The sequence below is a fragment of the Sphaerodactylus townsendi genome, linkage group LG01 (assembly GCF_021028975.2).
Source record: "Sphaerodactylus townsendi isolate TG3544 linkage group LG01, MPM_Stown_v2.3, whole genome shotgun sequence".
Classification (NCBI taxonomy): Eukaryota; Metazoa; Chordata; class Lepidosauria; order Squamata; family Sphaerodactylidae; genus Sphaerodactylus; species Sphaerodactylus townsendi.
The window spans coordinates 139,980,422-140,007,968 of record NC_059425.1 but is presented as its reverse complement, the minus strand read 5'-3'; the positions used below and the strand labels follow the sequence as shown (position 1 = coordinate 140,007,968).

Here is a 27,547-nt window from a genome sequence, read left to right as displayed (position 1 = left end):
AATCCACGTCTCCCAGATCTAATCTGACATTCTGATCATTATACTGGTTTTCTTAAGCCAGCAGAGCTAGCATGTCACAGAGAGCATGCTGCACCCTTTGCTTTGATCACCTTATGCAGAGACTTAATGTGAGAAAACATTAAAAAGTGTAACATCTGCAAACTGTTTTAATTAGAATATTCCAGAGTGCTGCCACATTAGTCTACTATATCCCTCTATGTATAGTGTAGAATGACTCTTAATTTCTGAATATGTAATGTAGAATGAAACTAGAGAGAGAGCAGGACTGAAAGAATGTTTTAAAAATAGTGTGTGTGGAACTTCTGACTTGGAAGCTGAACTTTTTAAATGGCAAACCACTTTCTTTGGTCATGTGCAAACCATGGTCCCACTTCAGTCTCCTGGATGTCAATCCTGCAGGGTGGCAGCTGCTTAGAAAACCCCTCCCTTTGTCACTGGCTAAAAACTCTTGTCTCCCTGAAATTATCGAGTTGTAGCTCAGTGCTGCACATTCATTGGGTCAGACATATAGGTGGAAAGCTAACTGCTGATCCTGATAGCTCATGAGATGATGTGGTAAAAGCATCCTGAATCCAAGAATAGGGCTGGCTGGTCTAAGCCACTTCAGTGCCTTCTGTGAGAAATTCAAGTGGCAGCAGTCTCCTACCTTTGTGATTTAAGCGGTAAAATTTGAAATCAAATTAAATAAAAATAGGTAAGATGCCAATTAAGAGTGTCTGAAATCTATTACCTGGACTTTGTTTCATGGAGAGTACTTTTTCTGGTTGTCAGGATGTTTTGTTTGTGCCTCCTCTTGAAACAAGCACTGTTTTCTCAGTGCTGAGGCCAACCTTCACCATTCTGTGAGAATTTCTCTGATCAGTTCAGTTTACCACACCATCCTACAGGGAAAGATTGGGCTTGATTGTCCTTGCAATATTATTTTCCTATAGGGCAAGACTGGGCTTGGTTTTCCTTGCAATATGATGTTAGGGTTCATAGACCTCTACTCATGTACAAGTAGAAGAGCACGTTTGTCTGTAGTTTGTTTAGACTGAGGGGATAGCCAGAGGTGTAGCAAGGGAAAATGGAGCCCGGTGCAAAATCTGAGTTTTGAGGGGGGGGGGCCCCGGTGTGGGAGACGTCCCCACGACCAAAGGCCGCCCTCCCCCACTACGACCAAAGAACAATTTTTTGTATCATGCCATCTCAAAGTCACAATCACATTATAGAACATGCCCAAACTCACAAATATGGGCTCCCTAGTTGAAAGTGATGCTGTTTGAGAGGGTGGGGGAATCCACCCTGAAACAGCATCACTTTTAATGTTGTTCAGACTAAAGAGACCAGATTCTTCTTTTGAATCCACCTTAAGGGGAGAATCTGGGCTCACTAGTTTAAACAACATTGAAAATGATGCTGTTTCAGGGTAGATTCTCTCCCCCCCCCCCAAAAAAAAACAGCATCACTTTCAATGTTGGTTGTTGTGTGTTTTCCAGGATGCGTGACCATGGTCTGGTAGATCTTGTTCCTAGTATTTCACCTGCATCTGTGGCTGGCATCTTCAGAGGTGTATCTCAGAGAGAAATCTGTTATACACTGTGTCCAGACTTCTCTTATTCTCTCTGTGATACACCTCTGAAGATGCCAGCCACAGATGCAGGCGAAACAAGATCTACCAGACCACGGCCACATGGCTGGAAAACCCACAACAACCAGTTGAATCCATCTGTGAAAGCCTTCGACAATACTTTCATTTTTTTTATCTAGGGAGCCCAGATTCTCCCTTTAAATCCACTCAGAAGGGACCAGAATCTGGGGACAATTTGAGGATGTCAGTTAGGGGAGCAATGTTTAAGTTAGAAGTACCAAAATTTTAGGCTACTTTCAGGAAACTATCCTGATGAAACCACCCAGGTTGAGTGAAGTTTGGTTTAGGGGATCCAAAGTTATGGACACTCAAAGGGAAGCCCCATCTACTATTAGCTTCCATTGGAAACAGTGGGGGATGGGGAACTCCCTAAACCAAACTTCACCAAACCTGGCTAGTATCAGCAAGAGACTATCCTGATGATACCACCCAGGTTTAGTGAAGTTTGGTCTCTAGGGTCCTAAAAGTTATGGACCCGCAAAGGGAAGCCACATCTACTATTATCTCCCATTGGAAACCCTTTGGGGGTCCATAACTTTGGACCCCCGTGAACTGCAAACTTCAATTCAAATCCTGGCTGATATCATCAGAGGGAGTGTCACCTTGGATGATGTAACCTGAAATTCTTTAGTGTCAGCTAGTCCTAAAGAAGTGCACCCCCCCCTAAGCCAGCTCGACAAAGTAAAAACATGGTATGAGAAATATTTTTTTAAAGAAATACATTTCCTTTTGAGGCTTCCTTTGGTGCCCCCTGCAGTCTTGCACCCGGTGCTATGTGCACACACCCCCGTCCCCTGGTGGCTACGCCACTGAGGATAGCAGAACCTTCCTGTCTAACTTGGTTCATTTCATGTGTCACAAGCCTCTTCACTCAGTACTGTAAGGAGAAAGAATGTTGGCGTCTACGAGCATTTCAAGGTGATCTGATAGGCAGCAGTTTGTAACTTGTGATTCAATGTTTTCTAGCAAATTAGTTGGATAAAATATGTCATCAAAAATCAATGTTACTTAGCATGTAAAGCCACCGTGACTGGCACAGCTGAGCTGATTAAAAGAAGGAATGTCTAATTTAAAGTATCAGCTAACCACTAGGGGGAGATGGATATCCAAGGATAATTAACATTTGCTGTGGTTAATGTGAATTCAATGGTGAATGCATGTAAAAATCAATGATCAAAGGCATAAAGAATATATGTGGGCTGAGGGCATAAACTGAGGATTTTTGCATATTGTCTGGCCATCATGCACTCTCTCCTAGTAATATTGGAGTACATTTGAAGGTAGATTATATGTGTGTGTGTGTGTGTGTGTGTGTGTGTGTGTACTCACACACACACATTCTTTGAGAAACAATGTGTATTGTCCAAACAGTGTATAAAATTTGGGTGCTGTGTGGTTTCCGGGCTATCTATATATCTATATATCTATATATATCTATATATATCTATATATCTCTATATCTCTATATCTCTATATCTCTATATCTATCTATATAAATGTGTGTGTGTGTGTGCACACACACACACACACACACATTCTTTGAGAAACAATGTGTATTGTCCAAACAGTGTATAAAATTTGGGTGCTGTGTGGTTTCCGGGCTGTATGGCCGTGTTGTAGCAGCATTCTCTCCTGACGTTTCGCCTGCATCTGTGGTTGGCATCTTCAGAGGATCCTGCAGATGCAGGCGAAACGTCAGGAGAGAATGCTGCTAGAACACGGCCATACAGCCCGGAAACCACACAGCACCCAAGTGATTCCGGCCGTGAAAGCCTTTGACAATACAGTGTATAAAATTTCTTCTTGGCTGGACAGGTTCGCTATGACTTCATGTGAATGTATCGCATTGCTGGTGTTCATTCACAAGTGGTCTTTTCTAACATATATTTGAGGCTTGCCAAATGTAAGCATTTGTTGCAGACTTCTACAACTGAAGCGTGTGTGTGTGTGTGTGTGTGTATGGGAAGCATGCACCTACCTGCATCATTATCTCCTCTTCTAGCTTACATAGCATGAATAATGAGGGAAGGGAATGGCAAATTTGGTCAGTTGAGTAAGTAATGTCAGATCCTTTAGTCAATGTCTATGAAAAGATTCTTCCTTATCTATCTGCATAGGATAACCTCCAGGTAAACTGAAGACCTTTTCTCCTGAAATAAAGTATTACCTTATACTGAACTAGGCAAGAGTTGAGAAATCAAATAGAAAACAGAAGTGTGGGCATACCATTTCTACCTCTTTGTACTTTGGGGATGAAGTGCAGGATTTATGATGATTTTTAAGCCAGAATTTTAAAGAATGTCTTACTTGATTTTTTTGTCCTGTTATATGGTATTATCACTTGTCAAGTGGCGATCTCTGTACTTAATTACCAATGGAAGCTTACAACAAAGAGTTTGGATTTAATTGTGTAGATATAAATAGTCAAATAGCTTTCCTGCAATGTTCGCTTAATGCTGATATGTGTAAACTTGATCCAAAAATGGTCTTAAATGTTCTAAAATACAATTTGTTAGCTTTTCTAGAACCATGATTAAATAAAATTTTAACTTTCCCTTCATCCGAAAACTCATTTGCTCATTGCCTATGAAATAGTAAAAATGAAGCTAGAGTGCTGTAGTGGTCAGAATGACCTACTAGGATCTGAGATACCCAGGTCTGAATCCCACTCTGCTGTAGAAGGTTGCTGGGTGACCTTGGGCACTCACATGGACTCAACCTACCCTATAGGTTGATTGTGAGACTAAAATGGAGTAGAAGAAAATTATGTCAGCTTTTGTGGTTCCCCATTGAGAAAAAGGCAAGATATAAATGGAAGCAAATATTGCTCAGAAGTAAAGCCTGCCAAGTAGAGCTTGTTAGTATGTTTAAGTCTTCCTTCTTAGGTTCATTATTCTGTTTACAGCTGCATAACTGTTGCCTAATATATGGGTTTTTTAAAAAAATCTAGTTTTGGCTGCCTGGTATGTGTGATGAGCATCCTTTCTCCACCTCTATTCCCTTGTTTGGGATTTATTTTATTCTGGGTCTTAACTAGAAATTATTAGATGTTATTGTGAACTACAATGAACCAGAAGGAAAGGTCGCGTATAAGTCTCTTAATAAAAACATTCTGGACTTATTGTTTTCTCTATTTTATTACTCAGGCATAGTTTAAGGAGGGAAATTTCTAGAACTCTATAATGGTTGCACCATGCACAGTTTGCCACAGTGCTGACCATTCCCTTGTATTTTGCCATCATTCCATGTTAAAGATTCACATTGATAAAATGCTACAAAATAGCTCCTTGATAAGACAATGAGATTGCCTCAGAATTCTGTTTCTCTTATATGATATTTTCATACATTCTTAAACACATGAGCAGGAAACACGCCTGCTTACTGTATCGAGATTTGAATGGGGAAGGTAAATATTCGAATGAAGGGATTGAAAGTCATTGCGCTCCATCTTTTTGTACACATTTACAGTTTCCATATGTCATTTGCTCTAAGTCTATCCAATCAATCCATACATTGTACCCATCCTTTGTTATGGTAAGTGTGGAAAATGGTGCACAGCATTCTGTAAGCTTTCCACGTATGTATGTATGTATGTATGTATGTATGTATGTATGTATGTATGTATGTATGTATGTATGTATGTATGTATGTATGTATGTATGTATGTATGTATGTCACTGCTACTATTTGACAGTACATCTATGCCATTATGCTGCAAGTCATTCTGCTCCTAACTCTACTGCATGAACAATTTTTTAGCCCTAGAACCTATGGCACTCCAGATGGTGGCGAACCTATGGCACTCCAGATGTTCATGGACTACAATTCCCATCAGCCCCTGCCAGCATGGCCAACTGGCCAATTGGCCATGTTGGCAGGGTCTGATGGGAATTGTAGTTCATGAACATCTGGAGTGCCATAGGTTCGCCACTACTGCCCTAGAATGTAACCCATTACCACAATAATACCTATCACTGCAATATATTATGTAGTCGTAATAAATGTTTCCTGGTAAGGGAATGACTTCGTTGCATATCTGTAGCAAAAAATTATCTATAATCTAAATAATTGGAAGAGGGATAAAACCTAAAATTCTATGAGGACAATTCCATTTTGCAGAATAGATTTACTTACAGCTATTTCTTCTCTTTACAGGCAATACTTCTTCAAAATGGAGGATGGGAAGCCTGTTTGGGCTCCACATCCAACTGATGGGTTTCAGATGGGACTTATTGTGGATATTGGTCCTGACTCCTTAACGATTGAGCCTTTAACTCAAAAGGGCAAGGTAGGATTCTCTAAAAAGTGACTAGTCCTTTTAAGAAACATATTTCTTTGACAGATAGATTGTCATCATGTGTTTTTGGATGTCTAGTTGAATATGATATGTTCATTTATCTACAAAACATGAATCTACTTGATCCTTCTTTTTTATTTTCTGTAGCTTGATCTTTTATTAAACTTTTACATGGCTCTCTCTCTGAAAATGTGCAGACATCACAAATCAACCTTCATGCTAGGAGGTCCTTGACCTCACATGCTTTCCAATCACCTCCAAAGAAAATGAATGAAAATAAAATCCTAAATAACCATGTTTAAGCACCCTCCGTGTAAACATGCCTACAAGCATGGATTAGCTTGTAAGAGGCTTGTTTGAGAAACGATTTAGCAAAGATTTCCAAAGTCTCTTTTTATCTTCTTTCAGTGCCTTATCAGACACAGTTTGACTGCAGGCCACATAAAACCATAAGGACGAAACAGTTATTGTGGTTGTCCCTTAATTAAATGTGATAACTTCATTTGGTGTTATAAAATAAGACAACTCTATTAGCAAGACATGTTATAGTGTGTTTAAAGCATTTCAGAGTGTCTTCTCATTTCAGGGTAATAATTTAGTCATCAGTGATTGTCTCCATAAGCATATTAGCAAATGTCACATTTATTTTGTGGGAGCTTCTTGAAAAAATTAAGCTCAAGATTCTGCATTAATAAAGGTCTGATTCCTGCTGAACATGGCAACTACATCACTAGCTGCCTTTCAACTCAGTACTAACTAACACTGTTGAATCTGTACCCCTTTTGTTGTCTAGCTGTAAGAAAAGCCAATTTGGTGAGAATCTTAAGTGACAAAAATTGCTTTTCATAAGCTGGGACAGGTAATGAAACCTGCATGTATTTAATATCTACCTGCCTGTTAGCTGCCAGTTGGGGCAGGGAGGACAGCAGAGACCCCATTTATACTTGATGAACCACTGCAGGGAAATTTCTCCTCAGTTTTCACTTTTATGCCACCATGTCTAGATCTTTGCATTCCCCCTTATATATCTGTAGATCACACCAACTCAGCACACAGTTCCAAAAGTATGGAATACAAAACCCATATGAAGGATTCTGAGCAATTTGTGAATTCGTTTGGATTTTGGTTTGTCTTGCTGGAAACAAAAAAAACCAGATTCAGTTCCTGGGCCAAAACGGAACACATTCTGGCTGCTGAGGAACAGGAGTGTTCTGGGGCAGTAAGTCACACACACACACAAAAATTCCCCAAGACTACAAAATCCAAAAGGATTGACTATCATACATTAATCCCACTGAAATGGATCCCCCCAAACAAATCCTGTGCTACCTGGTTTTGACATCACAGCTTCATTGTCTACCCTAGAGCACTGGTTGCCACTGAGAGAATAGTGACAGAAGCATGTTGAAAGTTTAGGCTATGAGGGGGAAGTAGACATGCAACTGTCATGTTTGGCTGCAATTCTGAATTTAGAGTGTAGCTGGAGGTGAGTTATAATTGTGTCACGGGCCAGCCTGTGGACAGTGACCTGGACTCGGAGGACTCAGACCCAGAACCTGCCAATGCCGGGCACCCAGAAGTTGCTCCTCATGAGGAAGCAGAAGTTGACTGCACTGTTAAGCCAGAGGAGGCTGCTCGTGAGGAATTTCAGGCAGCAGAGCCACCAGCCACCAGCCCTTCCTCACCTGATACCATGTGGCTGAGAGAACCTGCACAGTTCTCCATGGAGCCTTGTGATGAGCCAGCTGTGCAAAGGAGGTGGAGACAGTGGCAGGAGCTACAGAGTCAAAGGAAGAGTACTAGTTTCTCTGCCAGGTATGGCACAATAGCAGAGCCTGCATCAGAGGAAGACTAACTCCTTGCAGAATCTCTGCTGCAGCAATCAAGCCTCTCCATATAAGCCCTGCCTTGAGCCTGCTTTTGCTTTGGTGCAGTGAGTGCACTTCCTGCTGGATCTTCCTGTGTTCACTACAGCTCCCAGTCTGCCTTCCTACTTGGATTCCTGTTCTCTGGACCTGGGGGTGTCTGCCCATGCAACCCTGACCCATTGGACTGACTTCTGGCTACACTTTTGCCTGCCGCCTGCCCTGACCCATTGGACCATTCCCTGATTCCGCTGTTGCCTGCCACCTGTTTGACCCTGCGAGACTGGACCTGACCACACCCTGCCTGCCAGCAGCACAAATTGCTAAAAAGGAGTAGTTAATTTTAACAATTTAAGTTAGCTGGTGCTCTGGAAGATTGTTTTTAGTTTTTAACTAATCTACACTGCTTTCCCCTTCCATTTTTGGCATTCACTCTCCAAATCCAGATGACTTTCTTCCTAAAGGGTATTTTTCAGTCTTTTCATTTTTCTTTTAAAGTGCTGAGTTATTACTTTCTAATGCAATTTCAGGGTTACACATTTAGCCATAGGTTGGCATCGTGCTATTTTACCACACCTACCATGTTTCCCTGAAAATAAGACATCCCCTGAAACTAAGACGTAGTAGAGGTTTTGCTGAAGTGCTAAATATAAAGCATCCCCCCGAAAGTAAGATGTCGCAAAGTTTTTGTTTGGAAGCATGCCCATCGACCAGAGCATGTAGCTGTGGAGCGGAAAAATAAGACATCCCCTGAAAATAAGACATAGTGCATCTTTGGGAGCAAAAATTAATATAAGACGCTGTCTTATTTTCGGGGAAAGACGGTAGTATTTAGAAGGGACTTGTGGCCTGATTTTAATTATTTTCCCCCTTTGTCACTATTTCCAATTGTTCTCCTCTTCCCCCATCTTTCTCTGTAAAGCAAAAACTAATAAACTGGAAGGAAAAGTTTTGTCTTACAAGTGCCCTTAACATTTGAACAAGAAACAAATTTTTGCACCAGTGACAATGTACATAATACTACTTTGAAGGAAAAAGGTCTCCTGACTCTGTGCCAATTCTACAAGTATTTAAGGTCTTTAAAGGGATAACTTTGTTTTATTATTGTGCCAGAAACACAGAACAGGACTGGTGGTATTCTAACATCAATGCATGAAAATTGTTTTTCTGTTTGTTGGTTGACCAAGAGTGCCATTAAATTTCATATGAAAAGAAACAAAACTTCAGCCAACCTTGTTAACCAACCTCAAAAGTGGGGGTGGCGGATGGATGATGAAGAATCTATGAATGGATAAAAGAAAGTTTGCGATTCCTAAACTTGCATTGTATGAAAAGTCCTACATAAATCTGACATCTCTTTCTGGGTGAAGGAAATACTTAGTGGCAGGTCAGGAGGTTCTACAGCAGATTTCCTTCTCCCAAGGAAACTGAGTAAATTTATAAGAGAGAGAACAATAAGGAAGTTGGTGCTTTTTGCTTGGGGAAGTGCCAGTTAACCTATGTATCTCATTCTTTTCTGTAAGAAGGGAAACATGTTTCAGACTGTGCTTCAATATCTTAAAAATAGCCTTCAAGGAAGTGTTTTTGAGGAAATATTTCACAGGGATATTCTATAAATAAATAAAGGAGAGCCATCTGATTTCTTGGGACCCTCAAAGGAATAGGAATTTTTGCAAGGGTTGTTGTTCCTAAATAGTCACAGAACTAACAGAGTTCTGATGAGCACCCAGTGATCTGAATAGTTTCAGAGTGTAGCCGTGTTGGTCTGCAGTAGAACAGCTAGCACCTGAGTCCAGGAGCACCTGAGAGACCAACAAGATTTTTGGGATATGAACTTTTTGATAGTCAATTATCTGATGGTGTTTGGTTGCATGTATTATCCTGTTGTGTAAGTTCTGTGTTGTTCAACATGTTGCATTAATATTTTCACTTTGTCTTGGATTTTTGCTTGGTTTAGATTTCTGTAGTCCAAATCTTATTACATTGCTTATTGGGTGCCCCATCCTTTTGATTGCTTTGTGTTGCGCTTTGTAATCTGCCTTGAGCCTTGGTGAGAAGGGTAAACTATAAATAATAATTCTGAGAACTTCAATAAAATCACTAGTTCATATAACTGTGAATCCATTTTCTGTACTACCTGCTTGTATCTTAGGGAAATGGCTGCCTCTTAAAAGCCATGGTCAGATCTTTTTTTATCAGGCATCACCTGCACGTCTAACAATGTAATTATGTTGATGACTATAATTTAATACCACATACATTACATTAGACAAATTACTGCAGACTTGCACACCAGATATCAGAAATCATGAAGAAAAAAGCTCATGCAGTCTGTGACCTTGGGTTCCAGAGTTTCACGTAAAAGCAAACTGTTGCCAAAACATTTAACTAAACACCTCAATTTTGCCTTCTGCTCATTAACACATATAATTTTTGTATATCCCTCCAGGATCCCGAGCACACTTGTTTATAGCACTATTAGATGCTTTTATAACTGTGGTACAGAAATGTGTCTAAGTTTATATGTATGTATAAAAATTGATACAGTAGAGATCTAATTTAGGTGCCAAGTAAAAGTGGGGTAAATATACAAAGGTTGCTGGATTGACTGTCTCTACAGCTTATTATGAGTTAAGAGTCCGTCTAAATCCTCTTTCTTCTGGTTAAAACTGATCCTCTTTAAGGGTTTTAGTCTCAAACATATGGCAGTGCTATCTAATATATAATACATAGATAGTGTTTTGCTTTTATAAAATACAAATTGGTTTAGTGGCTCCAGTTTGCTTGCAGAGTTGAGTTTTCTGCCATGTTTTTTGCATATTCTGTTTGGTTTGACACGTGCAATGATCCATCTTAGTGCGGATGTGGACTAGTCTACCTTCCTAAACACACATGTACTCCTGCACATTAGTATTTATTAAAAAGGCGTGTAAGCAGCCTTTTTCAAAATTTGCTCAGTGGAGTAGTACTATTCAGACAGGATACATTCCAGTTTTTATATCCTGCTTTATCTCCTTGGACTTTAGACAACGGAGCAACTAGTTGTGTGACCACCAAAATAGCATAGAAATTGACTAAGATAGAATAGCATATAAAAACCGCAGTCATATTTGTGAAAATAGTTCATGCTCTCTAAAATAAGTCTTATGTGCCTTCCTAAATAGAGTGAACGAAGGTTCACTCTGATGAGCCATTTCAGAAGACAGTACCCACACGTCTTTAGATCTGGGCATTTACAAATTTTGTCTTAGTTTAGTAGTAAGGCGAGCTTGTAGTCAACCGCTCACTCCTTTGGTCACCTACGTTCCCTGCTCATTCCAGAGAACTTGTGAAAAGTAATCACCTTAAACTCTCAGTGAACTTTGAAGACAGAACTATCAAAATTAAATAGAAGTACAGTGGCACATTAAATGTTGGAATACTACAATGTCTTGTGTATGAAGATGAAAGAAAGAAAAGATCTGGCAGGGCATCAGGGTCTAGCTAGACAGGACTCTGCAGGGGAGTACCCTTTTTTTCTAAAAGGGGTTTGTCTGTCTACAGAGTGATTCTCTTAGACTTCTTGTAGAACAGTCTAGAATCCCGTCTGAGACCCTTTCAGATACAGTTCTAAACCAGATGTCATCCATTGTTGGCCCATTTCCAAGTAAAACAATGCAGATATGGGTGTTCATACAATTCATTTCAGTTCATATATGTGTGCTGTCTCTAAAGTGCTCTGGCCAGTTCCAGCAGCACTGCTATTGTTCTCCCACCCTTTCCCTCACTTTTTTTGTCAGCTCATCTGACATGTCCATGGTGCTACTATGGTAAAATATCACAAATCTTGGAATCCTGAAAAAAAAAGGCAGAAAAAGGCATGAAAAAATAGTGATCCTTTTGGAAGTGCTCCAGGTAGTTCAGACAGCACACTGGAGCAATACAGAAGCACAAGGAAGAACTGAAAACGAGAGGAAGCAGTTTCATTATAAATAGCAGAGCCCTGCGATGCTGATCGTATGCGAGCAGCATTGTCTGAACGGTTAAAAAAAAATTACCTGTTGTATCTGAATCTGTCAGCAACCTGCTGCTCAACCAGATTATATAGGCAGTTTGAAAGGTGCCTGAGTAAGTAAGGCACCTAGGTTTAACTCTTTTCTTTCCTATCCAGCTTGTTTGTTCTGTAAATAAATATTTTGTTTCTTTTAATCAATTCAGTGTCCTGATTGCTGTAAAGTCACAGCTGACTTATAACAGTCCCTGACAGGGTTTCCAAGGCATGATAGATGTTCATTTTATTCACTTGAAGTGAGTTCTGATTAGGATGTTGTGCGTTTTGCCAGTTGTATGGCCATGTTCCAGCAGTATTTCCTCCTGACGTTTTGCCTGCATCTGTGGCTGGCATCTTCAGAGGATCAGCCACAGATGCAGGCAAAATGTCAGGAGAAAATACTACTGGAACACGGCCATACAACCCGGAAAACCCACAATATCTACCCATAACCTTCTGTAATTCTGGCCGTGAAAGCCTTCGACAGTACATTGAGTTCTGATTAATGAAAGTTAGGCTGGTATCTTTTTTTTTTAGTTTTAAAAGTGCTTCTGGGCTCCCATTCAGTCCTGCAGCAGGTCTAACATGACTAGCTCTTAAGTTAAAACAGAAGTTGCACTCTTCAAAACTCAGCAAACGTGAAATTAGATTAAACGCTCCTCCAAATTGCCTGACAATTGGAGTAGTAAGGTTTTGTCTGTGTCCATTATGAAAAAAAACTTGTCAATAAAACTGACCAAGAACAAACTTTTTAAAAAATATTTTGTTTTACAATCTTATTCTTTTCTGTAAAATATTTTATTTTGCTTGGTTGAATACAAACCTTTTTTTCCCTTCAAATGATAGACATTTCTCGCTGCTATCAACCAAGTATTTCCTGCAGAGGAAGACAGCAAGAAGGATGTGGAGGATAACTGTAAGTGAAAGATGTAAAGTTGGTCTGGGAATTATTTCCATTTTCAGATCTCTAATTTTTTCAGAATATTCATAAAGGCTGTTGAAATACTACTTTTTTTTGCCACACATAGGCCCATTCCGCACAGGCCAAAACCAGTGGTTTAAGGACAGTAAATATATCGTTTTGGGAGAGCACTTTGGAAAGCCACTGTTGCTGCAACAAAGCTGCATCACTCTGTTTCCCCCAAAATGGGGTATTGCTGATTCGCTAGCGGTTCTTTCCAAAAGCAGCACTATGCAACCAGCGCTGGGTCAATGCTCGGGCAGGATGCGCTTGTGCTCCTGCCGCACTTGCGGTTTTTAAAACTTCCGGTTCATGTCTGCATAGCTACACAGGCACATAGGGTCCTATCGGGGCCTCAGGGTATGTCAACGTGGCTTTGGGGGTACATGGGTGCATTCCTGCGTAGCTACGCAGAAATGAGTGGCCAACAAAAAAACCCAGCACACCGCTTTGCGAAGTCTCATGGCCCTGCCAGTGTGCTTCCTGTTGATGGGAGGGCTGGCTGTGTGAACAGATCAGGGTGACACCGGTGTTATTTACACCGTTTGCACAGCGCTGTATTTGACCTGTGCAGAAGGGGCCATAGAGATTTCAAGCAAGATCAAGAACTGGTCATGGGATCTTACTTGTTTTCTTTGTGTTGCTGTAACATCTAAATCAAATCCTATCTGAAAGAAGGATTGTGTTCTTCTAAACATGGAATCCAGACTGTGCATAAAGTGGCATCTGATTGTGAACCGAAGACCTATCCCCTGGATCACTGAATGTAGGGATTGTAGAGAGGGTACTGCATGAACAGGCCTGCAAGAAACTATGTATTTGTTATTCTATATTTTAGTTCAGCAAAAGAGTGTTTGCAAACAACTTTCTCTGCGGCACAATTTATTTATTAGTAATCTATAAAGTACTACAATATAACTCTTGATTTTAAATGCAGATGTACAGTAATGGCTTTGGTACAGTTTGGTACAATTGAGCTATTGGATAAGGCAGCACTCAAGTTTGGGGAAAAATGGGAAGATCTAGCATACTAGGATCTCTGAGGGGAGAAAAACAGATTTGTGTTATGTTTTGACTGGACTACTACTTGGAACAGAAGAGAGCCTGCTTAAGAAGTAATTTTAAGCATTGTACTGTGCTTTGATGTTAAAGTAGAACAAGCTGGGAACTCCCAAGAACTTACATTGGAGAAAAAATCTAGTCACTCCACACAACCCCCACCTTCTCTTTTTTTAGGCTTCCAGGTTCTCCCTCCCTCCCACGCTCTTGGTGTTCCCCCCCCCATGACATTTCCCACTTTTTCTATTTTTGGCGTTTATCCACTTTTTTCTGTGTGTAGGCATTTATCCACCTATCCCACCATTTTTATTTCTCACTGTCCCCCAGGCTTCTACCACAAGGATTTCTTTTCTTGTTAGAACTACCCTCTCCAAGGTTTGCTTGTTGCATTTTCTCCACACAACCCTGATTTTCCTTTCTGTCTCATTGGAAACTTTTGCCCTCCTGCCCCTAGTTTAGTTCTCTCTATTTTCCACTCCCACTGTCACACATTTTTACACTCTCAGTTCTACTTCTTTTTCTTTGTCTCACTCACTATTTTGTGTTTCTGTTCCAGCCACTGTTGATAGGACTGCCTAGGCCAAGGCTTCAGTGCACTAGTTGCCAGGCAATTCCACAGAAGTGACTGTGATCTCATGGGATTACAGTCAGCATTTGCCATTTGGGAGAATGTCAACTCCCCATCAATCTTTTTTTTTTAATTAAGTGTATTTTGGTAAAGAAGGGAGTTTACCTCTTCTCAATATATGACTGTAGAAGATAGCTTTATTGACTTGCAATTTTTTACCATATTGAGAATTAGGTACTGGTTATTATTACTAGCAGCATCCAACAGTGCTGATTCCCTAGCATTACTCTAGCAGGTGTTCCTTGATTTGCCTCTGCAAGTCCTCCAGCATTCAAACAATACTATATGTTCCTCAGGTATATGCTTCAAATAAAACCACAAGCAGCCTTGTTTAATTCTGTTCGTCTGCCATTTGAAACATAAATGTGCTCCTGTATGCAGTGCTTTTAAAATTGTGGTGGCAACAGCAATATTGGCATTTGTTACTAACTCTCATTGAGGTTTTTCATGTGAACTGAACTATTTCATCTATTGCTATGTCTGATTTATCATGCTGATCAAGTGGTAGGTTGGTGGCTTTCCTTCACATTTTAGAAGTGCTTTTTCATTGATAAAACTCAAGTAGAAGTGTTACTTTTTTTAAAACATTTTTTAATTGTAGGTTCTCTAATGTATTTAAATGAAGCCACACTCCTACACAATATAAAAGTTCGATACAGTAAAGACAGAATTTATGTAAGTATTGTGCTAATTTATGTAAGTATTGTGTTAATACTTAGAATGTCGTATTGTAAAACATCTTGAATGTCGTATTATAAAACATCGTATTGTAAAACATCTTGAATGTTTGGGCAACTATCTTTGTTTTCCTTTCCTTTTTTCGCTGCTGTAGTACCATGAATCATCCACTTCATCCATACTCATTTATTGGAATTAGTTTAGTCACCTATTTATGTTTCATGTGTATACTTTCACTACATGCACATCGTACAAGTATGTAAAATATCTATCCAGTGCTGATCCCTGTAGGCAAATGCCTTTGACAGTTAGGCACAGTAAGAGGGAGGACGGATGTCTTTCTCTTTCTCTTTTGTGCAAACTAAGCACATGCCACCTCTGACACTTTCTAGCTCGGATGACTGTCTTAATCTTTTATGTAGCTATCAGATTGCCTGATTGTATGTAATGAATTCTGACTAAATTACACTGAGTCCTTGCCATCTGCTGTGGCAAATGACAGCTGTGAAATAGAAGGAAGAAAGTTTTAAAAGGAGTGGCAGAAACTGATATGCAGTTATGTTATGTTCCCATGTTGATGCAGTTCTTAAATCATAGTTTGTTTGCAATGAACCATTTGCTTTCAGGTTTCAAATTGATTCAGTGAGGTTTTTGTTTAATTTCTTAATTGTTTAGCGTAGTTTTGATAGCTGAACTTGTTAAAGGTAACTGGACTAGAAATGGCTCCAAATTCTAGGTTACTTTAAATTCTTGTAGTTTTTAGACTTCAGGTAGTGCACAAATGTTGTGAGGTCATGGACAAACTTGATACAAAGTTAATTGTTTATCTCACTTCAATATGATCTTGGAAGTTCATCTTTTTTTTTTCCAGACGTATGTCGCCAATATCCTGATAGCAGTGAATCCTTACTTTGACATACCTAAACTTTATTCTTCAGATGCTATTAAAAAATATCAAGGTCGATCACTTGGAACATTGCCACCTCATGTCTATGCGATTGGTAGGTACTCTGTCTGCCTTTTGGGAAAAAAAATTGTACTTGGTTATCTGTGTTTTGATATTAGAAATTTAATTTCATGCTTTTCCTAAAGATACGTAAAACAGATGGACTAAAACTTGATTATCATGGAGAATGGAGAATCAGATGTACAGCATATGCGACTCACTACTCTGACCTCCTGCCCAAAGGAATTAAGTGATCAACCCCCAGCCCCCATTGGGACTACCATGGCAGCTGTCTCCATGCCAGGCAGGATTCTCTTCCTCAGCCATAGAACACTGCAGACAGACAAGTGAACCAGCAAAACTGACTCCCAACAGCTTCAGACAAGCTGAGGGGGAAAGAGGCAATTAAGGATAATATTACCTGACAGCACTGGCTGTTGGAAGTCCACCAGTAGCTGGGAGCATCAAACTGGCTGACTGGAGAGGTGGAAGTGGGATGCACACATGTTTGAAAATGAAAGGGCATGGGGGCTGAAAGGACCTGCTGTCTGGTTGATGCAGTTGACTGAAGGTTCTGGACATTCAAGTGCTGGTTAACAAAATTTCTGCTGTAGTGGTTTTCCAATGTGGAAAGCCCTGCAATATTTTTGTGACACTATCTACAGTTTACTAATATTTTCAGCAATGTAGTACTTAAATCCTAAAAGCAATATTTGTAAAGTGAAGTATTCAGTCACTCTTCCATTCTAGCAGTGTTTGTTGGTGTATTCTCAGAACTTTCTGTTGTTTTCTGACCCTTGTGGCATTGTTTATTGTGCATTTACTTCTTCAGGCAGGAAATATGTAATTCTGAATAATTTAAAAGGAAACACTTTTGTTTCATTACTTGAAATGATGCTTATATAAGTATATTACATAGTGCTTGAAAAGCTAATGAAAACATTGATCTGTTTTATGCTCCTCCAAATCCATTTAATGGCCTCCTACATGTTTACCTCAGCTGATAAAGCATTTCGTGACATGAAAGTGCTCAAGATGAGTCAGTCAATCATTGTGTCTGGAGAATCAGGAGCTGGCAAGACGGAAAACACTAAATTTGTTTTACGGTTTGTGCCTTTCTGTTGTAAATATTTCCACTGATTAGAATATTGCGGTTATGTAATATCTTTTCAAACTCTTGAATCCATGAAAAAAAATCATGTAATGTGACCTGTATGCAGATCAAAGAGACAGTTGTGCATAGGATTTGATATACATGTGGAGCTTTGTATGCTAGGGGTTTCCTGAGGAATTCTTTGGTGGGGAAGTATCTTAAACATTTACTGGCATCTCTCATTTTATGAGCACACACTTTGTACATTGACGTTTTCTCCAGGAACAGGACACACAGTTTTATGCCAACTTATCTTCATGATATCTCTGTGAATTTGGTTAGGCTATGAAATAATGACTGGCCCAAGCACACAAATGAGAAATGACCATTATGTTTAACCCAAGATTCTGTAGTCCATGATTGGTGTTTTGGTTACTGCAATACCCTGGCTGTCATTATAAGAACTAAAGAAACAGTCAACCAAAAGTCTTGTGTCTGAGATTCTTCTTTGAGGAGGATATTGTTTTCAATCCCAAATGTCAAATATGAATATTTGTATCAAGCCTCATAGTGACAGTCAGTAGCTTAGAGGCACCATGTGCCTGTTCAATGTGCCAACTGTTGCCCTTCTGAGCACTGCATCCCCATTAGCACCTATTTCATGCTTCAGAAAAGTGGGCAAATCCATTGTATGTTAGGACTTGTGGTTGGTGGTTCACTTGTACCTTGAAACAGCTGCTGCTGGAGGGACTGGAGGATGGATAAGCTGCAAGCCTCCATGAGCCGCAAGCCCTATGCTTGAATTGGAAGTAAAGTGTCTGCCATTTCCAACAATCCCCACCGCCCTTCTTCACAGCATCTGCACCATCATTCCAGAGTCCAAGCAGGGCTGCGAAGAGAGCAAACTGGCCACAGTGAAGGGAAGGTAAAACCACTGATGTCAACCTGAAGCGACTCAAGAAATAAGCAAGCTGGCTGCAATGTGGTGATGATGGTTTTACTCCACTGTGTTCATGGCCAGCTTACTGTCCTCCAGGCTTTTCTGCCCCTCCCCCCTCCAGATTTTCTGCATTTCTCACTTTCTAGCTTGCGCTGCTACTGTACCTCATGGAGAGCATAAAGCAAGAAGTCAAAGAAGGAACCCCCCCCCCCCTCACTCCTGATACACAAGAACTGGCTAAGTTTCAGCAGGGGTAGAGAGAAACAAGCCTATGTGGTTTGAGGTGCTCATGTAATTAAAAAGGTTATTGTTAAATATTTTATATAAATGTATATTATTGTAGATGAGAGGTTTTTCCATGCATGTTATTTTTTCAGTTGTGTGCCCATGCATGCGTTGGTTTATCTTTTCTATAGTTTTAAAGTTCTTGTAACCCCCCACCCTGCAAAGAAACAGCAAAAAAGGATTGAAATGATTATTAGAGGGAGTAAACAGATGCACAAAAGACACCCCCCCCCCCGGCAGTATGGACACACAATGGACAGTAATGACGTGTGGGAAACCCCAGTGTTTGGCGAACAGAGCATGCAGTAGCTATACACCTTTTTTGGTTAATGTTGTGAACTGCAGAGTGAATGCCACTGCTTTAGACTATCTGACACTTTTATCTGACTGAACGTGCATATAGATATGTGCTTCATTTATTGAGTGTACATGCTATAAAATAAAATATGATAAAAACATAAAACAGCATAAAATTTGTGAATTTTTAACAACTGTTGAGCCAACTTTTGTATTTGTATTTGCCCATTTTCACTCCTTGTATTACATGCATAAAATTATGCTGTTGAAATGCCTTTGCTTTTAAGCAGAGCAGTGTATAGGTATAAAGCCGTAGTAAAATCTGACAAACTGTATATATTTTTTCACAGGTATTTGACTGAATCCTATGGTAGTGGGCAGGACATTGATGACAGAATTGTAGAAGGTACTGTGTTGTACTAAACAAAGCAAAAGACTTTCAGTATAAATTCTGGATTACTTGATATATGGAACTTGATATTTTTATTCGTCAGAAAATGGTGATGGAAGTGTTGGGAATAGGCATCAAGAATTTGTTTTCTGTAAATACTATTAAAATAAAATCTCTGTAAACTGTTCAATTAGATGTGGCCAGCGGGTGGAGGGAAAGGGTCTTAAATTTGGCTCAGTACTGGTCATCATCATTCTTGCTCTTTCTCAGCTTTTAAGATTTTAACTTAGAAACAGAAGGACAAGTAGCTTTCTAATGCAATGTCCACTACTTCCTTACCCCCACAAGAGTATTAAAGGTACTGAATGAAGAATATATAGGTTTTGATGTAAGATAAAAGATAGTTTAATTGTAGAACTCTGTCTTCAGTTACCATGACTGAAGTAGTTCAGACCAGTCATATTCACACCCACTCTTCTGGCTAAGTGGAACCTCCATGTTCATAGGCACTATGCCTTTTGTATGCTACAGGCTAAGGATAGACAACAGAAGAAGGTTCTCAGTTGTTGTGCCTTGCCTCTGAGATTGACAAGGGCGTATGGCCACTGTCAAAACAAGGCTGAACCGGCAGGTCGATTCATGTGCTGTTACACATGGCCAGTTCACTGGCTGACACATAGCCAGTTTTGGAAGCATTATGTAATCTATAAAGCTTTGTTTCTGTGTGACTGATATTTGTGTCTTTTCATGAGATTCACGTACTCGCATCATGTGGAGGTTTCCTTAGAATTTGCGGATTGTAAGAAGCGCTAGTGATCGTGTCCTTAATTTGATCAATGCTTATTTGAAAGCCATGCTTGGAGGGCAACTGATTAAGAAGAATGTAGCCTTCGCTTGCATTGCTGCACAACTTAGTTTGACAAGAATGTGCGCATCTGATCTTTGTTAGGCTGGTGGCTGGATTTGTTTTGCAATTGCAACATTTACAGGATCAGTTTGGGGGCAGTCTACTGTATAAAAAGAGGAAATGTACCTGCTTGAATGGCTCACACATTTGAGTTAAAATATGTTGGGCAGGATTGTAGGGTTTCCCCCCCCCCCACTGACTTTTGTACACCTGATAGGGCCAGATTAAGGTCTTAAACTTTGTCAAGACCATCATAGCATTGGGTAATGGGCAGCCCCATTCAAGCAGCAAGGTGGGTGACAGTGGTGCTTCTGCTCCCCAAGAGGCTTTCCGGTGGCCTGGGCAAGTCGGTAAAACAAAATAGCCTCCCCGCTGCCAAGAAGCCTCTGTGGGGCTACTTACATGACTGAGTCCAGATTCCCCACTTAAACCAGTGATTGGCCATGAGGAAGCCAACTAATGGCAGCTCCTCCCCTGGCCCTGCCCCTGGCCCTGGCCCATCTCCACTGTGCAAGTAGGGGCACTAGGACGCTCGCACAGAGTCCCACACCATGTTCCAGCACTAGGGGAGACTGGTAGCAGCTGCATGCTGGTGGCTTTACCCCTCTGGTGGGGTAAGTGGCCTGGGGAAGGCACTTGCACCAGTGGCTTCATGCCCCCCCCCCCAGATGGGACTCTTAGTTAAAGTAAACTTTTTGTATTTAAAGCTTCCTCATTATCTATGGCCCTATACCCGTGGTGGTGAACCTATGGCACTCCAGATGTTCATGGACTACAATTCCCATCAGCCCCTGCCAGCATGGCCAATTGTAGTCCATGAACATCTGGAGTGCCGTAAGCTCGCCACCACTGCCGTATTCTATACCTTATTTAGCGTGTGCATCAGTTCAGCTCTCATGCTTGACACTCATGTAAACAGCCTATGGAATTTGGGTTGCCAACCTCCAGGTGATGGCTGGAGATATCATGGTATTACAACTGATCCCAGGCAATAGAGATCAGCTTGCCTGGAGAAAGTGGCCACTTTGGAAGGTTGTGCATTGATGTCCCTCCCTCCCCAAACTTCACTCTCTACCTCCCAAAATCTTTAGGTATTTTCCAACTTGAGGCTGGCAACCCTATGTGAAATTAAAGAAAAATCTAACACTAATTTTATTTCCTGAGGATTTTTCTTGAATGCTATATTGGAAAATCTGGGGTAGTCAGTCCGTAGAGGTCTAAGCTTAACCTAAATTACAAGCTTTGCATATTTTATTAGTTCTCAGGCTGCACTTGAAGAAGGGAGGTAGTTCTTCAGTTGTTACTGAATGTTTTAATGCCACTTTAATGTTACTGAGAAAACAAGTCAGTCAGCTCAATATTCAGCTTTGTTCAGACAACAAAAAAATATGAAGACAGAACATGTACCACTGTGTTAAACGGAGAAAACCTACAATTCTAGGTCCTTTCTCTTGGAAAAATAGCCAGGTAGTAAATTCTGAAGGTGCTACCAAACCAGAGAATGATGGATGGGAGTTAGTTCTGATCAACCAATACAAACATTTTGTCTATTGTATCATTAGGAAAATGTCTAATTTATTTATGGTATAGTTAAAATTTATGGTTCTGTGTAGCAACTTAATGTGGAAGAACTTGCAGGAGGTACCTGTGGCTGGGATGCCAAGATCAGTAGCATCAAAGGGACCGAGCATACCTTGCAAGATTTCTGACTCTGAAGCAGAATTTCATGCTGTTTAATGGAATGCTTCCAAAAGGTAGTGTTCTTTGTGGCATGGAATGTGGTAGTCCGACAAAAGCCAAGACCGTATCCTCACTGGAATGCATTAAACAGCTCTATATCTTCTTAAACCAACAAAAAATATTTTTATTCAAGTGATTTGAAAAGTGATTTTTAAAAAACTATTCATTATCTTTTCCTTAAAAATTAGAAAATAGCCTCCCATTGCTGTTTAGAACTGAACATTTATATTAGTTTTTGTTTTCTTTCTCTTCTATAGCCAATCCACTTTTAGAAGCTTTTGGAAATGCAAAGACTGTTCGTAACAACAATAGTAGTCGCTTTGGAAAATTTGTGGAAATTCATTTCAATGAAAAGGTATTGTTCATTTGCTATGTGGTAGACATATCAGTATGTATTGTGAATTTATTGAGGTGATCATTTTCTGTTCCATGGGGGTTTGTCCTTTCTACTGAGCCTGTACAGATCACAGTATCAGTCAAATTGTTATCATTCAGGTTATCATTGTTAGCTGTTTTGGAAACTTATTTATCCTGGAAGGCAGGATATATTAAGTGAAATAATTCACAGTAGCTTTTCCCAATCATGCTGCTTGGCTATCCATCTTCCATGTTTGAAAAGCGGCAATTTTGCATCTATAGCAAGCAAAAGTGGACCTACATAGCCATCAGGCTGTTCTAGAAATGGCTGTGTAGGCATCAGTTAACCATTTAAACACTGTGGAATGTTTATTGATCAAGATTTATCATAATAACTGCAAGATGGGAAGACAATAGGTATGGGCATATAAATTCTGTATGGCAAATATATATATATATATATATTTCACACTGCTTGGCTATCCATATCCACATATATATATATATATGTGGGATGTCCAATACGTTTTGATTGCCAAACCACGTTTTCTTTAGAACTGATCTCAGTTATTTGCTTCTTCTGTTGACTGCTATGACTAGAAGAGATTGGTCCTGGTTTTTAAAAATATTTTTATTTAATTATAACAATTATGATTATGATTCCTTGGAACCAAGAGACTATAGGATTTTTACTGCTGTGTATCAATCTTAGTGCATGTCATTAGCTTCACAGGGTTGTTCTTTAATAGCTTTGTTTCATTTGTTGTGATTTCCAATCCAGGTATTTCCACAAGGAAGTTTCTAATTACAAGCGATCTTTTTGATCTGGGATTCTCTAGATTGAATAGGCATTTTAGTGGATAGTATTTTTCAGATTTATGACAGATTATTTTAAAGCCAGGACTCCTGCAATTCTGTTTCTTTTGCAATTGGATAAGAGATTTATAGGAAAGAATCACAAAGACAGAAAACTTCATGTCATTAATTTTTTAATTACTCAATTTTTTACCAATCTTACATACTTTGTCAGCTTCCAGACATAACATAAGCTTCCAGATTTGCTATTTACCTGAGTTCTTTTTAGCAATTTGTCTGGATCTGTCCTTATCATAGTGAACATCTTGCAAAGGCAAAACTGAAAATAGTTCCTGGCAATTGAGTTTATGAAACACAAACCTAAAGGAGACCTGCAAAATATTTGTTATGTTCTGTAAAATTTGAGACTAGGTGGAATGCTTCTGTCTGATTTGTAATGAAGAAGTCAGTACAGTTCAGTCTTCAACATACACCCATTTTGAAGCCCTGAACTGAGTTTTTCCTCTTCACAAAAATAACTTTTGATTTTTCTTTTAGAATTCAGTGGTTGGTGGGTTTGTGTCACATTATTTGCTGGAGAAATCAAGAATCTGTGTCCAAGGCAAGGAAGAAAGGAATTACCATATATTTTATAGGCTTTGTGCTGGAGCCCCTGAAGGTATAAGAGAGAAATTGTATTTAAGTTCACCAGATAATTTCAGGGTGAGTAGATTTCTCTCTGTCTATTATGCACCCCCATTCTTGCTTCTTCAAAAATGTCATATTAAGTTGCTGCCTGCTCTACCAGGAGAGTAGTTGAATTGAGTTTCTGGTACTTTACAATTATTCAGACTGATAAGTTTACATCTTTTCAAACTTGTTAAGTATTTATTTTGTTTCTCTCCTATTCTTAGCATAGTTTGTAGTCTAACATACAACAATAAAAAAAATGAAAATTCATGTCTTCAAAGGCATAGCCTCATACACCAAAGACAACTAAAATACATTTGAAAATTCAGCCCTAAACAAGTCAGTGCTTAGGATTTGAAACTAGAAGCAGAACAAGCTTCTCCAAGAAGGCCCATCCATGTGCAGAATTTTATTGTTAAGGATGATATGGGTCTCCCACCAAAAATGGCAGCCTGTCATGCAGACTGGGCCATGTTATGAGATCATATCCTCCTTCCTCCTCCTTGTTAGCTATTGGTAGAGGAAGAAATTGAAGAAACCATATGGGTAAGAATGTCTAAAAGTTACAGGATGTAATGTCTAGCTCTACTTTTTTGAACAATTGTTACTGGCATTGCTTGTACCATAGTGCATTTTCAGCAGACCTTTGAAATTGTAGGTGGGCTTTGCAGAGGAGGAAGTCTCTTCCATGTTTTGGTTTTGAATCTTTTCCTTAACTTATGCCCAGAAGGGAATGGAGTACTAGTGCAGGTGCTGGAGGACTTCAGAGGACTTCATTTCTAAAGGGAGTTCCACTAAAGTGTGCTAATAAGGAATGATTATGTAAAACTTCTGCAAATTTTTTGGAAAGTTTTTTTTAAAATCAGCTTTAAAATTACTCCCCCCCCCTCCCCCAGTGTGTGCTGATGCAGCATCTGGTAAATTGAATGTAGTTGGACAATTTCATCCCAAAAGTTGGGTTGGATCCAGTGGCTTCTTTCTGATAAGTGAGACATCTTAGATTGAAGGGAGGCTTATGGATCCAGTGTAAGGAAAACACTGGATTTACCCGTTAGTGGAATTGGGTGCTAATTTTGTTCTGTTGACCTTCTTCACTTGAATTAGGTATTTAATTATTTAGAAGTATTTATACTCTACCTCATACTAGTGTCTCTAGGCAGCTTACGTAAGTTAAAAACAATTAAAACACAATTAAAACAACATCAATAAAATATAATGGGAAAAGACGTAGCCTTGGATACTGCCTAGAATTTTTTTGGCATGATGGGTGGTAGTTTTTGCCAGTTCCTCTTTCCTGTGGTTGACCCAATTTGTTTCCCTCCAAGAGCAGCATTTCAGAGGGCATTTTTGGCAAAAATTACTGCTCTCATTGCATGCATGGAAATGCTAGGGTGGATCCAAGCCATAATTTTGATATAGTTGGCATAAGAGGGAAGGTTGGAATTGAGGTGAGCTTTTACTCAAAATGAACATTATGAAGTCATTATTACTGACATCTGAGTAAAAGTCTGTTACTTTTTAATTCCTCCCACTCATAATATTAATAGACTAAGAAAGTGAAGAACATACCTTGGAGCTGTAAAAAGGTTCAAGTAAATTTTAGGAACACTCAGATCACAAGAGGTGTTTTAATGATGTTGTTGTAGTTCTCATATTTCCTGTCATGTTGCTCATGTGGTTATTTATTCCTGATGCACTAAAGCAATACAATGGTGTGAATGAACTGTAATGTTGCCTTCAGTAGACAAAACCAGGTGTATCTTTAGAGGTTATGATACCAGCGTATATAGCTTCTATCTAGTTAGAACTCCGCATAAGCAATGGATTTTCATGCTTCTTGCATAACATCACATTGAGAGTAATTTGTTCTTAAAATCTGTACAGTGTCTTTGATGCATTCTGTTTGTTAATCGTGTCTTTTTTTTACTTAAGCATATTTCAGCACTAGACATGATACAAGTGTGATACAAAAAGTGTCGACAGACTTACTTTCATCATTAATTGGGATCTTCTTTAACTCATTGCTACCGCATAGTGCTAATGTATGCTGCTGACCCTTTTTAAAATTATATGGTTATGAATTTCCTTGGGTTAAGAATTTTAAGCGATGTGCTGTTCCAAACTCTACCAAAAATATCCTATATATGAATATTTTAATACGTCAATTGTGCTAGGTGGTTTATTAAATGCTGAATCTGTGTTTTAAAATAGTTAAGTAAAAGCTACCATTGTATAGGACTAAAACTTATAGCTACTTTCCATGCTATCGTTGTGTTGAGGAACAAGATAATTCTTTTCTTTTTTTTTAGTTTCCTGTACAATGGAGTCTAAGCACACATTCTTTATCTTTCTATCAATAGTATTTAAATCGCGGCTGCACTCGATACTTTGCTACCAAAGAAACAGATAAGCAAATTTTGCAGAATCGCAAAAGTCCTGAGGTAAGATATATATCTAATATTAAAGCTTTGCATAGTAGGTGTAGCTTCATCTGGCATAATGGCTGCATCTAAAATGTGGCCCATATAGAACTATTTGTGTTTAAGAAGGTTTGATAGTTTATCCCTATCTGGGGAAAGGGATGAAAGCCCTATACTACTATTCTTCTGAACAAATGATGAGAATTTTGAAAACTGGCACCCATCACCTAATAGCACAGCTCTGCAGGTGCTCTGGGAAGCATATATTCACTGGTAGTATACAAGGATCTCTTGACTGAGGGGAGTGTTTTGAGCTGTGCGTTTTTATTCAATGAACCCAACTTGACTGACTTGGGTTTTTCCCCCCTATTTGCCTGAACTAGAACTAGAACTTTGGCATCCTTGTCAACTAGAAAAGTTTGCCTGGAATTGAACATCTCATTGGATTATTGTTTGGCTTGATAATTACAGACACAAAATAATAAATAAATTCCCCTGCAGAATAATAAATAAATACTTTCATCTCTTATTTTGTCACTGACATTTAACTAAGTGAAGTTTATCTATAGAAATCAATTGCTGCAATAAGATCTATGGAGAAGGATAGAAGGCTCATTCCTGACCTGCAACTAGTCATGGTGAGACTGATCACTTCCAATGGGAGTTGTGTATGCACCACAGTGGTTGTTCCTGTCTGGAACTATGAAAAAGGGCTGCTGTAGCCCTATGTATATAGTGCCCATAGGTAGGCAGCAGTTCACACAAATATAGTCCTTGTCTGGATGCAGCCAAACAGTGAGCCCTGAACTCACCTGTCATTGTTCTGTGGCTCCTGGGACTACCCCCAAAGTATGAGCTATTCCGTGAGATAATTAGAAACTGGTCTGAATTTAGTGGGCTAGCTTGCACTGCTTCCAGCATAGGCTAGATGGTTATATACTGATAATAGCTTAAACTTGACTCATGTAAACACAGGTTCATTATTGTGTTATCTGAACAGTGTCATTGTGTTCTGCATATGCACAAGGCCAACCATGAAGAGGTTTTTGAAAGCTCCAGGAAAGCAGAGGGTGCCCACTTTTCCTCCCCCCCCCCCCCGTGCTCAGTTGTGTGGGAGGCTCTTTGCTGCTGCCAAGGGAGGTTTTCTTTCCTTGATGCTCCTTCTGAGGAAAATCAGCATAAATTTAGTCACCCACTCAAGAGTTTTTATCTTCTGGACTTTGCCTTCCTTTTCTAAGGAAAGCAGTACAGTTTACTTTCCTGTAGCCCAGTATTTTTCTGAGGAACAGTATTTTAAAAAATAAGAAACCAAATGACCTCTGAATATAGCCTGGAAATGTACATCATGTGGAGTAAAAATTCTTCACTCAGATGACAGCAAACTTTGTCTTCTGTGTCTTGTCGAGGAGCACAATGTCTCAGATGCTGTGTTTGTAAACAGTTCACAGCAAAGGCAAAATATGACCTCCAAGCTTAAGGCCGCATTGTGGGATAAAGCTCTCTTCAGCCCTGTTTCT

At 39.5% G+C, this 27,547-nt stretch overlaps 1 protein-coding gene across 4 annotated transcripts in view; it reads left to right on the top strand.

Moving 5' to 3' along the window:
• Positions 1-27,547, top strand: part of MYO6 (myosin VI) — a 125,086-nt gene that overhangs the window by 26,444 nt on the left and 71,095 nt on the right. For all 4 annotated transcript variants that reach the window (XR_007244411.1, XM_048495609.1, XM_048495588.1 and 1 more), the window contains exons 2-10: positions 5,807-5,939; positions 12,690-12,759; positions 15,093-15,166; positions 16,041-16,170; positions 17,116-17,221; positions 19,081-19,136; positions 22,026-22,123; positions 23,479-23,643; positions 25,971-26,051. Coding sequence is in view for 3 of the 4 variants with exons in the window: in XM_048495609.1 (XP_048351566.1) it covers positions 5,823-5,939; positions 12,690-12,759; positions 15,093-15,166; positions 16,041-16,170; positions 17,116-17,221; positions 19,081-19,136; positions 22,026-22,123; positions 23,479-23,643; positions 25,971-26,051 (897 nt within the window). In the remaining variant the exon portion in view is untranslated. The remainder of the gene's footprint in view (positions 1-5,806; positions 5,940-12,689; positions 12,760-15,092; positions 15,167-16,040; positions 16,171-17,115; positions 17,222-19,080; positions 19,137-22,025; positions 22,124-23,478; positions 23,644-25,970; positions 26,052-27,547) is intronic.